The sequence below is a fragment of the Grus americana genome, chromosome 20, assembly GCF_028858705.1.
Source record: "Grus americana isolate bGruAme1 chromosome 20, bGruAme1.mat, whole genome shotgun sequence".
Lineage (NCBI taxonomy): Eukaryota > Metazoa > Chordata > Aves > Gruiformes > Gruidae > Grus > Grus americana.
Genome location: NC_072871.1, coordinates 5,383,398 through 5,396,937, shown reverse-complemented (window position 1 = coordinate 5,396,937; position 13,540 = coordinate 5,383,398). Strand labels below are relative to the sequence as shown.

Genomic DNA, 13,540 nt, shown 5'->3' with positions numbered 1-13,540 from the left:
GCAGCCTTCTCATCCAGCACATGGGCCAGGCAGCCCCAGACCAGCATTATGCCAACAACCTGGGGCTGTGACAGCAAGCAGACACCCAGCAGAGGCCTCCAGGAGAATCAGGCAAACCTCCATGGCCAGCACGTGATGCTGGGGCTGGAAGGTGCCAAGGTGGCACAATCACAGCTAAATAGCACAAGTGCTATGGTCTGGACATGCTCTCAATGCATAGCTAAGTGCAAAAGCTGCTTCTGTGGCTTATTGAGCCTGTGCTCACTAAAAATGCATCAACAGAAATGATCAAGAGGAGCATTTTAAGCTTGCAGAGCCCATAAAACTTTGTGTTCTCCTCGTTTTACAAGCTTTGGCTGCTCAAGCCAGGACAAGGCTTCAGCATACTCTGCAACTGCTTCTCCTTCCCTGGTGAGCCAACCCTCTCCCTTCCATCCATGGGTCTCTTGCACGTTTGGCAGCTCCTCAGCCACCAGCCCAGCTCCGGAGGATGCTGCAGGAGTGCTGGGACAGGCGGGACCCCCAGTGCCACACGGGAACCCACTAGAAGGTTCCCATTACGAACTGCATTCAGGCAGCACAACCCTCACCCACCCCGAGGAAGGCTCGGCCCAATAACGGTGGCCTGGTGAGCCCAGGCACAAGCCACTCTGGGCTCAGAAGACCCTCCCCATGACTAACTGCCTCAACAGGAACATCCAGCTGTGGGAATGGTAGGATGCACAGCACTCAACTCTGCCAAGCAAATCAAAACCCAGCACCAAAAAGCCCATCGGGATATAATGCAAAGGGTAGCAAGCGACCTCTGCTGAGGAGGGAACGGATCAGCAGCACACTGGTGAGGCATTTAACCCAGAGGAGATCCTGGGAACAAAAGGCACACATATTCAGAGTCACCAGAAAAGACCAAAGTGCAGATTTCCCATGGCACAGCAACAGGCGAACCCCATGCAGCTGTGCACGGTGCTAGCCTGGGACACTGAGATGCAAGAACAGATAGAGACCTCCAGCAAGCAGGCAGCCATGCTGCCTTCTCCTGGGTCCCTGTTTCTTAACCCTGGCCTCAGCAGGGTCTAACTTGCTCCGGGACTCAGCAGAATCTCCCTGCCCTCATCTGCAGCATGATTGTGGTCAACTTCTCCATCCTGCTCACAAGTCGGTGCTCTGTGAAATGACCGTGCCTCCTGCCAAGTATCTCCCCAGCATCGGGGCCCTTCCCCTCGCTCTGCTCCGGGTCTTTCAAAGGAATCTTTATCTGCCTGCTCCCCTTTCGACTTCTCCATTTTTGACAGCCAGCTACCCACCCTCACACGATCTCAGGCAGGCTGCTCGCTCCAGACCATGCCCAACACAAAAAAGGTACAAGTGAGAGACGCTGCAGTTACCTGCATCTCCAGACATGCCACAGCCACGTCTGGGCAGAAAAAACCCCCCAACCCTGAAGCACTGAAATTCAGTCCTTGTGAGTATATAAACGCACACCAAACTTCTCAAGGAGAGCCGGCTGCAGCCCCTGGGAGCAGTTCTGATCTCCCCACGTAACTTTACACACAGACCAGCGTGCACCGAGCCTACAAAGGAAACTGCACATTCATCCACGTCCAGACTCCAGCGCTGCGCTAATGGCGCAGCCGCCGGGAGCGGGGTGACCCTCGGGAGGGGGGTGTGTGTGGGTGCCCCCAAATCCCCTTGCCCCGTTTTCCACCCTTTCACCCCATCTCACAGCCCAGCCGATCCTGGCAGAAGCAGAGGGATCCTGTACACAACTTTTTCAAACTGCCAGGCAGAAGAATCCCAGTCTTTCCAAGGGAGTGTCGGTAAATCATCATTACATCCGACAGCGCAACCAGAGGGATTAACCCTTTGCTAGTCCCCAGGAAAATAATAACAACCACCACCACCACCAATTTAACAATGAAAACAGGAAAAGCTGGCCCCAGCTGTGTGAGAAAGACGACGAGCAGGGCGTGTGCTGTAATTTTTTATATATACATAGATAGATAGAAGTGTTTGTGCACGCGTGTGTATACCGAACACATGAAGAACATGCCACCAGGCACCCGCCTGCCTCTCCGGCCGTGCCCCAGCCCTTCCCATGGCTTTCCCACTTTCCGGAGGACTGCGGCGGCGGCGATCTCCAGGTACTCGTGCCCCCACGTCCACGCGGGACAGAGGCAGGGAGCAGCATTTGCCCCCTGCTCCGCAGAGGAGCTGGGGAACCTGCCCCCCCGTCCGGGAAGGATGGAGGTGTGGAGAGGGAGCGGGGAGGTGGAATTGCCCGTTCCTGCATCTTGCGTGGGTGCAACATCGGCACCCACCGCCCAGACCAGTTCCCGGGCTGGGAGCTCCTTTCCCCGGGTGCGGGGGAATGAAAGGGCGGGGGGGGGGGAAAGGGGGGGCTCCTCCTGCCCTTCGCGGCCCCGAGCCCCCCGCTCTCACCCCCTTCCGCACACCCCAGCCCCATTCCCACCCTCCCGCTCCAGCGTGGCCTCCCTTCTCCCAGCCCATTCTCCTCTCCAGCCCAGGAGTTTTCACATCATCCCCTGGCAGAAGGAATGTCTTCCCCCACCCCATCCCCAGCCACCCGGGAGCGGAGCTCCCCTCTCGGGCCGGCTCTCCCTTCCCGCAGCCCTCCCGGGATCCCCCTGCTCCCCGGGCACCCCCATCCCCGCCCGGGATGCCCCTTCCCCAGCGCCGGGAGAAGTCGGACTTTGTACTCACCCCCTGCCTGCTGCTGTAGCTCTGAGTCTGGAGACCGGCTCTGATTCCGGCTCCATCACGTTTAGTGCATTGTCTCTTTCGGGCAATTTTTGCGGCAATCCATCAGAAAAAGGGGGACAGGCCGGTTTGTGGGTACATCCTTCCCAGGAGCTCAGCTCTCTGCCTCTCTAAGGGGCTCAGCTGTGTCAAAGACACCCCCTGGCCCGGACGGCTCACTCCTTCCTCCTTCTCTTCTGGGTCCTTTTGCTTACACAGATCTTTTAATCCCATTTAACTCCCTCTCGGCAGACTGCAATTACCTTGGGAAAAAGGAGAGAGAACAGAAAGTACACGCTAGGAAGCCAGGCTGGCCCATGGTCGCTGGATTTCTTGCCTCTCTTTTTTTTCCTCCTTATTAATAGTACAATTTCTGTGATCTCTGATTTCCAAAGTCCTTGATTGGAAGTGTTTTTTTTCTTAGCTGTTACTTTTTTTTTGTTTGGTTGGTGGTTGTAATTATTATTTTTATTTGCAGTGCAGATGTGCCTCCCACCCCCCAAGGATCTCTCCTCTGGACTTAGAGAGAAGAGGAAAAGGCAGATTTTGAGAAATGAAAATTATTTAAGGATGTCCCTGCTGCCTCTCTCTGCTGCCCTCCTCTGTAATATCGAAGCACTTACAAAAAATAATACAAAGTAAATAAATAATTAAAAAAAAGAAACTCTTTTGGCCAGAAGAGCTGCCGAGAAGCAATCAAAAGACCCTTTCCAGGCTCTGCGGAGGAAATGCGCGGGTCCCCGGTCTGAGGGAGGCTGCTGATGGAGATCTCTGCTCGTCCGCACTCACCTGCCAGGGGCCACGAGCCCTCCGCCCAAACTGGCTTCACCCACCTCACCACGGGCTGGCAAAGGACCCGCGTTATAAGGTACCTGACATGGCTTTTCCGGGGGGCTCAGTGCTTGGCCGAGGCAGCTGGGAGCCTGCAGAGGGGGCTCAGGCTGGCAGGAGAAAAGCCCCCCCATGCCTCTGCTGGGTAGGGGGCATCTCCAGACCTCCCTCTCTCCTCCCACCACTAAGTGTGATGGAAGCTGGACCCCAGGAGGGCAGGGAGAGGGGACTGAGTTCTCTTATGCATGGTCCAGAGTAAATCAGATCCCAAGTCCACTTAGCCAGCTCTGCCAGGAGAGGGGACTTTTGCATGTGGATAAACCCTGCATCCCTGTGCCCGCTCGGCTTCCAGCTCTTGCAAAGTCCGGCTGTGACCCAGCCACTGTGCACCCCCCAGGGTGACTGGCACATCCTTCTTGTCTGCACCAAGACACAGCAAACCCCTCAGCTCCACAGGATTCCCTCAGGCGGGTGAGGGCAGCCCACCACACCGAGCCCTCCCACCTCCTCCCTGCGCCCCTGAGTGCCCCCTCGGTCCTGCTCCCTTCCCCCTGGCACAGCATCTCTGCTTTGGGCACTTACTTTGCGGCGAGGCGAGAGGCTGTGCACCGTCTCCTCGCAGCCCCGTGTTCATTAGCATTCATTTGTCCCAGCAGCTTATGGCAATTTCTACTTCTTGTAAAATAATAATAATAATAAAAAAAGCAAAAAGAGGGGGGAAAAAAAACCCCAACACCAAAACACCAACCCCAAGCTCCTTCCCTCTCTCCTTCCCCTTCAGTCTCAAGGTGTCTCCTTCGCTGGGAGCCAGCGAGTGCCTGCCAGGCTCACGGGCCCTGAGCAAGCCAAGGCTTTCTGGCAAGCCTGAGATTCCCCCAAGTTCAACAGATAATCCTTCCCCGGGACTGGCGTGGGCAGGTCCCCCTCGGGTCGTCGCTCCACTCGTGGGTCATGGATGCTGCAGGGATCCAGGAGAGAAGAGAGATTGGGACCGGGTGCTGGGAGGGACATGGATGTGAAAGAGGTGGAAATTATAAGGCTGCCCTTGTCCTTTTAAATAGCTGCAGCCAGGGGACTCCGCTCGCTGGCTGGGGTGCCCCAGGTATCCGGTTTCAGCAAACAGCAGCTAATGAGCAGAGATCCAGCCTCCAAGGGGCAGGTTCAGCGCTGCTCTGCAGGCGGGGGGGGGCACCGCGGGCACCCCACCAGCAAGGCATGGAGCAGGGATGAAGCTGGAGGAGGGAGAGGAGGGCTGCGGGTGAAGAGCTGCATGGTCACTGCTGCTCCAGGCTGCAGCTGCTTGGGATGCGAGGTCTAGAGGGGAAAGGACAGGTTCTGCGAGGTGCTGAGCATCCAGCATGGGTCTGGGCTTCAAAGCTGAGGCACCCCAGGGTCTCACTACACAAAGGTAGGGGCCACATCATCCCCCGAGATAGGGTGAAGGACCAGGCAGAAATAAAGCACCTCAAACCTGGACATGGGCATTAAATTTATACACTCCCCACGAAATGAATGCACTCACAAACAGGACCAACATCAACCCACCGAGTACCTGAACTTGAAGCTAGAGGGGAATGATGTTACAGTCAGAGCAGAAAATTCAAGGACCCACTGGCCTGACTCAGCAATACAGGTTTTTCCTCAGAACATGGCCAAAAATTTAAGGTTTCACCATAAATCAGATCTCCCATATACATGACATCTTCTGTTACCATGCAGCTGAGGACTTTTCTTTAATCCATATATTTGACTTAGTTGTGGTTGCTTGCTGGGACTGTGGGTTTGCATCTCCCAGTTTCTATAGGCACAAGATTTTATTCATACCTTTACTCTGAAACATCTGCATTTTCCTTCCTTGCTATAACAGATGAAGCTTTAAGTAACAATAACAAAAAAATTGAGACAAGCTGGGGCAGACAACTAACAACCTCACAGTCCACTGTTCTCAAGAAAATCTTTTCAGAAGAGTGCAGCTAAGTTACACATCCAAGTACTTGTAAGAAACTACTATGCACAAACCTGTCGCAAAACCCTCCGAAGGCCCAGGAGCTCAGACGACCCATCCAGACCGGCTTTGAGGATGGGGACTTCAGGGACAAAAGGCAGTCACATAACTTGTCAGAAATCTCATAAAATCTCTATTTTTCTTAGCTATTTTTTCCCCAGCTGTTTTTTCCGTGTTTCTCAGTCACGCATTCCTCACTAAGAAACATATTCTAGCCAAGCCTAAGCGTTTAAGATAAAGCTTTAATCTAATAAAAAAATACTTTGTGAAGAAGCGCGTGGAAATTGCTATGCTGTAGAATATACCTTGTATCCTCTCGCTCTTTTCTCCCTTTTCTCTCTTCCGAAAGCATCAAGTATTTAGTAACCTTGCCCTCAAAAAACCCCACGCTACCCAGAAAGGAACAAGGCCCCAGCTTCCCAGAGCAAAGGACAGAGAAAAAAGCAAAAAGATATGCTGCATTTTTGCAAATAGGATGTGTACGAGTAGTTGGTAAGTCCAAGGACTGGCAATGCTTCAGGTCCGCAGCACTGCACCAAGGACCACCATAAAACACACTTAAAGCCCCATCCTCAAATATTCTGCATATACTTAACTTTGCCCAGATGAACGCTTTCAAAGCGAACACATATATAAAAGCTTCGCTAGCAGAGAGACATAAATGCAGCCCAGCAGTAGGAAAAAGGGAATTAGTTTAAAACAAAAGGAAACCCGACATTGCTGAAGCCAAGACTAGTGCCAAGTGAATTCAGGTTCAAAAATTAGACCTCATTCTTCAAAAAGAGAAAAGCCACAACATATGATCTGAATAGAAATATATTTAGCAGATTTATTTTTCTTCCTTTCCAAATTTAAATAGAAGCCATTTTAAAACACTAAATAAACTGAAGTAAATCAGCACAGCAGTGAAAGGAAAAAAAAAAACCAGCAATTGGAATTGACTGTTCTAGTTTAATTAGCCAAAATAAGAAAAGTACAGGGGAGGAGGAAATACCACCACACACCACACAACATCAGGAACAGAACAGTTGCTTTTGACAAAACGCACCTCCAAAAAAGCAGCATGTCATTACTGCCTGAATAAATACAGCATTTAAAATATTCATCTGTATTTAGCCAGTTGCCAGAAGAATCAGTACCCACCTCTCCTTAGGATCCCTAGCTTGGTTAAGCATCAAGGCTCTTATATTAATATAACTTTGTCTCTTTGCTCCTCTTGGAAAACCAAGCACGAAGGCATCTAGGAGCCAGGACAAGCTTTACAGCTGCGCTACATGACCCACAGTGCCCAGCTTCAAGGACAAGAGGAATCCCCAGACACTAACCTGGGCTTGGCCTAAAGGGCAGCACTGAATTACAGTTCAATCATTTTTACCTTTGCATAAGTCAGAAAAGTATCCCAAATCACTCACTGTGCCCAGAACTCACAAGAAATTAGAGGGATGCATTTGGATATATTTAGATAAATACTCTATTCAGATTTAAAACTGCAGCACAACCAGGCAGAAGGCACGGGCAGCGAGAAACCCAAGGCACCAGAAAAACTTGTGGGAGGGATCAAACAAACATGTGAAGGAGAGGTGGGATAAAGAGCCTTTCACTTCCCTCTGGGCTGAGGACCAGCACTCAGCCTGGACCGGGAGCATCTAAACTTGGTACCTGGTTCAGAGCTGCTGGAGCCACAGGGAAAGGGGAACCCACCCTGTGGGAAGTGCCACTGCCACGAAGGGGTGACGGTCCCTGCAGTCATGGGAGGACACAGCTATATGGCCATGTGGTATGGCCCAGGAACATGTGTCATACGGAGCTGGCTACTGGGGAGGGCTGGATCCACGCCTGCAAACCCTGGAGGAACAGAAGATTAACCATCCACAGAAACGGGACTCATCCCTCAGCAAACACATGGTCACAGCAATCCAGGCAGTGGCACAGGGGGGACTGGCGGTGACAGTCTCCAGCTCCTAGGGACGTCTTGTTGAGGGCTGACCTCCCACCTACGCCGCAAATGTCAGCAGCCTTGGCAGCAAGAAGCCCCTGGAAAGCTGCAGACAGGGGGTCTGGTACCAATCCCCGGCTGTTGGGGCAGCGCTGAAACCACTTCTGTCCCTTCGTGCTCCCTTCGAGGGCCACCCAGCTCCACACTTTGCTGCAGTGCTCAATCCGTGCACTGGATTTCCTGATGCCTACACAAGCTTTCTGTTCAGATCCTGTATTTAACACGACCATACCAGCACTTCCCACATACATGAGCTCCATTTGAATGACTGACACTAGTCCTGGACTAAAGTCTTCCCTACCCTGTAGGGACCTAGTCATGAGCAGACACCTGCTGATGAACTCCATTTGGTTACTGAGAAGTCTCTCCACCCATGGCAGAGTCAAGATCTCCATGAAGGCAGGAGCTGGCCCAGCTGGGGCCCAGTTAGCCGATGCTCCTATTCATTTTCTCTGCAAGAATAGGAGGTTTCAGCTGAGGAGCAGAACAGGCAGCACTTCTGATTTTACCGACTGCTGTTTGACACCTAGTTTGTGATGCCAAAGCTGCTGTGGGTTATGTTTCTTGTTCCCAGTGCACTATGGGGGGTATTAATTATACAGGAGACGTATAGAAAGCTCAGAAATCACGTAACCACGTTACTGTCCAGTGCTATTTTCCCCCTCTCCACAGCCCTTCTGACAAACAGGCGAGCGGTGACACGTTTGAACTTCTGCAGCCGTTTGATGTAAAATGTTTTAAATTCTTTTTGGGAACACTAAAGGCTTTTGTTTCTTGACCGGTGCTGCGGGGATCCCACGTCTGGCAAAGACTGATCTGTCTGTGCTTTCCAGCTATACCGTACGACACCGGGCTGCCCAGCCGGCCGAGAGGTAGGAATGGCCGTTAATCATTAAACGGAGCCTTTTGCCATTGGCATAAAAGGAAACACAATGCAGCGATATAAGTCCAAGCCCACCCTTCCCAAGGAAACGTTGTCTGCTGATTACAACCCTGTCGTACACTTCTATTCAGATATTTAAAGAACTACAGTTTTACAGGATGACTGTAAAGCAAATTGTTCAAAAGACGTTACAAGCAAGCAGCGTTGAACTGACAGGTAAGCCATGACAGAGTTACCCATTGCCCTGCTTTGGCAGGAAGATAGCACAGCCTCTAGATCCTGACTGTCTGTCTTTAAGATATCAGGGAAAGGCTGCCTGGTTTTGCTATCATCCTTATATTTTCCTTGTTTATCCATCTGTTCCTAAGCTGGATTCAGTCTATCCCTACTTTAGGATCTGTTCAGTCACTGGTACTACCAGAAAAGAAACCAGTCAGCAATACCCGGCAGCTCTGAGTAGTGTCCTCCAATCTAAACATCAGACCAGGCTGCTCTGCCCTCTTTACCATGGCGGGGGGGGGGGGGGGGGGGGGGGGGAATAAAAATCAAAATCCCCACTGGGCTGCTGCCGATGGAGCAGTAGTTCCTCCACTTCGGAGGTTTGCTAGTTAAATGCAGTAATGCATCAGCAAGCACAGGTGCTTTTTTTCCACTGGCATTCGGTTGGTGGAGAAGGACATGTGCTGTCCTGGGTGAGTGCAGGTAACGTGATCTTTCTCTAAAGAAACAGCACATCTTTTCTTCATGAAACAGAACCACCCTGAGAGCGCCTTCTCCTGTGGCAAAGATGGACATTACACCAGTACGTAAAAGTGCTTGGTGATCTAAATTTCTTGCATATTAAGAACAACTACCACTGTGGTTGCTACTGCAACAGCCTATTACTACGGCAGGAAGCATAAACCAGTGTGTAAAATTTAAGTCACACATGCACAATGCTTATGAATTTTAGGCAGCACTGCCCACTTTTAGTGTGGTCTGTCAGCTTTCTGGACATCCCGATAGCACTGACGCCGGCGTGGATCAGTGCTTGTATCGGAGTCCCTGCACACGCTGCAACGCAGGACTGATGTAGGTAGGAGCAGCGAGCCTGACCTGTTTTGAACAGGCTGGACAATGACTAAGCAGCTGCAGGCAACACACGGTGGAGGTACCGACTACTGAGTTGCACTACATCCTTTTCAGAGAAGAGATGCTGCTTGCTCCGTGGAAGCAGGTACCTAAACACGATGAAAAGTGATGCGGCTGGTCAGTGAGAAAGAGGTGTCGCCTCATTTCTTAACAGCTGTTTGGTCCTGGATGTCTGGAGCTGAACCAGTTGGCTCGTCTCTGCCTGGAGGCAGCAGCGTCCAAAGGATCACACGCTAACCTAGATCTCAGCAGAACTCGGTTTTGGTTTTCACTATTCCAGTGACCTGCAGGGTGACCTGAAGCAACTTAAACCGTTGCTTTTGTGCCATTATTTTCTTTTCTCTAGAGTGAAGCTTGTGATATAGATCATCTTATGTGTAAAGAGGTTTAAGACCTTCAGACATAAAGTGCTGCCAGTGAACTGTTATTACTTTACTATGCAGTTGGCAGCAGCCTCTCCTGCAGGAGAAAGTGTAAATCTATTTCCCAACCAGCTTTTATATTCACCACAACCTGCCATCATCCAGATGCACAGTTCATTAGAGATCGTTCGGTTTTATCTGGCTGTAAAGTCCCGTGTAGATAAAAAAAAAACCAACCCCGCTGATTAAACATGCAATTGAAATACATCTTCTGGAGTACAGTAGACAATTCCAAGCTCTTTATCTGCACTGACTGAAATGCAATCTGTGCCACTTAGAGCAGAACAATGCTCGATTTCTTCATACTTCTCTTGAATTGTTAACACATAAAGCAGAAACACAGCCCATTTTCACAGAGAAGTTCTCTTCTGACATACTCAGTATGTTAACCGAGAGTATACAAATCTGCTTCAAAGCTAATAGACTTTTTTTTTTCTTCCAGCAAACACACTTCTTCACATCTGCACGCTCTCACTCTCTCTCCACTTCAATAGCAATAGTATTTGGTAAAGCTCTCCAAACTGGAGCCACTGCAGAAAGACTGTATTTACTGATGTTTGGGTAAGAACTAATAAGAGAACTGGTTGTGCCTCTGTTCCTCCAACTCCAAAAAAAAAAATCAAGTCAATATTTATACACCCACTGGTGAAATAAATCCCCTTCTCCGCAAAGAAGAGGGAAATAAAATGAAGTGATTGAAATGGGTTTCATGGAAGGGGACTTTGTTTGCTTATTTATTTTCAGAGCTTGGGAGGTGTTTGTTTGGGTTTTTTTTTTAATTTTATTGTAATTTAAATGCAATTGTACTGCATAGAGTCCATCAAAGCAGCTTCACAGTGGCACCTTCCATTAAGGACCAAAAGCTCAGGAGCCCTCGCATGCTGCTAGACTCATCACTGGATCTGGCGGACACAAGGCTCAGGTATGTCAGGGGCTGGACCATCTCCATTCCCACTAAACACCCTCTCGGGACGCACTCGGCTCAGCCCTGATGGGGCCAAACTTGCCGAGCAAGAAGCTGTTAATGTTCCAGCAAGTTAGATACAGTATAAACAATTTAATCAGCATTGTTCTAGCTCTCCCAGCATGGAGATCCTGTCCAAAGCCTGTCAGGGCCAACAGAAAGACTCATATTGACTTCTCAGGCCTCCAGAACATGATCTGGTTTCACCAGGACTTCTTCCTTGTATAGACCCACAGCTAACTCCAGCCATTCTGGTGCGCAGTTCCTTTGAAAAGGAAAGATCTACCAATAACAAATTTGCTCTTTGCCTCTGTGACAAACTACTTTGCTAGTCTTCTCCCTCCACCCGCATTAAGGCTCTTGGGCTTGTCTGTTCCCCGAGATTCATAAATCCCTTTACTAAAGCAACAATTAGGGACTCTGATCCCATCGACATGTCTGCTGAAGATAGTTTCTCTCTGCTAAAGGCAAATCCCCCCGAACTATGCACCCGGACCAAATCCCACACAGCTCTGCAATGTTTGAGTCTCCAGTGTGAGCTGCCCCGTGGCAGCCAGCCGGAGCATCGTGTGTGTAGCACGACTGGCGTCCCTGCACCCTTAATCAGGATGGAACAAGCCTTTATTTTAGTTAGGATTTTCCTATCAAAATATCTATTGTTCAATCCTATATAATGAAGTCACTATTCCTATTATTACTGTTTTCAAAAAAAAAAAAAAAAAAAAAAAAGGAATTCCAAATCCTTTTGCCCAAGATACCTAAAGTTTTTACAGAAGAGAGAGTCACCGGGATACATTTCACTAAGCTGCCAGAAAACTGTTTCCTGGACTAGCTGCTCTGGAGCAGGCAGAGTATCAGCCTTCCTAATGTGGTTTAGGAGGATTTAAATTGCCAAACTTGTTCGCGATATAAACTGAGAGAGTGCATCTGACTGCAGCTGGGCATCTCCCATTCACCATATAGAGACTTGGGAGCAGATTTGTATACACTTGCAAACAGAAATAAATACATAAATACTACCAACACTCAATAGAAACCTCTCCATGTTTACGGGGGGGGGGGGGGGGGGGGGGGGGGGAAGGAAGGAGTGAATGTTAGGAAAGTTAGCAAAAGTCCTGCATTTCTACTGCTCAGTTACAGCAATAGAATTGCAATGAGTTTCTGTGCGTTCAGCTGAATTTTTTATTTGTGGAATAGCACAGAGAATTTGGCCCTTATACATTTCAGAAGCGTAGCCAAGGGAGGGAAGTCCTCATTTGCAGCATCCAGTGGCATCACTGTAGAGAAGCCATTGTACAGATCAAATCAAGACATCTTTAAGCGTGCTTCCCATTCCCCCAAGTCTGTGGGATCAAAGAGCAGCCTTATCACTGATGAGAGTCAGTTCCAGGTCAAGTTCTACACTCCAAAAACCAAGGAAGAAACACTGTTTACTCTCCAATTTCTCAGAAAACAGTCAAATCCCTCTTCATATGGAAGATCTCATTTGTGCGTCATCAGCAAACTTTTCCACTGGCAAACTTGCCACGCTTCCACGTTTGCTTCACATGTAAATGAAATTTATACTTCATCAGTGTCACCTCCCTTCATAGCCAACCTGAACACCTGCCTTTCTCTCTTACATTGTTTTTCTCTGGCATTTCTTTATTATGAGCTAACAAACTATTTCTTGTTTAGATTAAAAAGGGCAATTTTTAATCTCATTCCTTTGCTCAGTGTATCTTGAGATGTTCTTCTCCGAACAGCTCTGTGGCTTTTTTCCCCATCAAATCCCACATTTCGCACACAAGCCAGACCAAAAAATCACTGCAAGACTTGCATTAATCAGCAGAATGGAATAAATGAGACTGTTTAATATTTTACATCTTCAAAGTCTTGAATAAGCAACCATACTTTGTTAAAATTCTTGTCAATGGATATGCCCCAGGCAGGGAGCAGGTACAGGATTTTCTCTGCAACACTGATGCAGCGTACCTGCCAGCTCACTGTCAAGTGGCTAACGCGGCCTCAGTCATCATTTGATGTGGGTAACAGGGCTCTCACCTTTGCCTTCCTCGAAATAACGCAACAAAACACCCAAACCAGCCATCCCCATCAAACACTTGATGAACAGGTCATTAGTACAAAAAAACACTTTAATGCCCCTAACGTGCCTTTCATCATAGCATCCTAAAAGCACTTTGCAATTATTAATGTGATCCCTAATTCATCACCCACCCACGCAGTTTTCCCTGATTCACCAGCTGGATATACAGAAAGGCCCAGGCACATAAAGGTGCAATTCTGAAAAAGAGATGCCTGAGCACTCACACATTCCCCAGCCATCTCTAGGAGCTGTGCATATCACCCCACCTCAGAAAATAAAATCAGACCATCAGTAACTTGTCCCATCCCAACAATAGTGAATAGCAAAGCAAGGATGACAACCCAGGAATTTAGCCCGACCATGCCACAGGTCCACAGAGCCTCCCCTCAACACCAGTGCACTTGGTAAGTATTGCAGAACACGCCTGTCCTACCTATGTGGTCAGCAAAGGGACCTTGTGAAGAA

At 49.2% G+C, this 13,540-nt stretch overlaps 1 protein-coding gene across 1 annotated transcript in view; it reads right to left on the bottom strand.

Moving 5' to 3' along the window:
- Positions 1–4,614, bottom strand: part of LOC129215463 (collagen alpha-1(XXVII) chain-like) — a 162,588-nt gene extending 157,974 nt beyond the window's left edge. Inside the window, exons 1-2 of the mRNA XM_054848650.1 lie at positions 4,171–4,614; positions 2,722–3,020 (exon numbers count right to left, since the gene is read on the bottom strand). Of these exons, the coding sequence (XP_054704625.1) occupies positions 2,722–2,777 (56 nt within the window). The 5' untranslated portion in view covers positions 2,778–3,020; positions 4,171–4,614. The remainder of the gene's footprint in view (positions 1–2,721; positions 3,021–4,170) is intronic.
- Between the last annotated feature and the right edge of the window lie 8,926 nt (positions 4,615–13,540).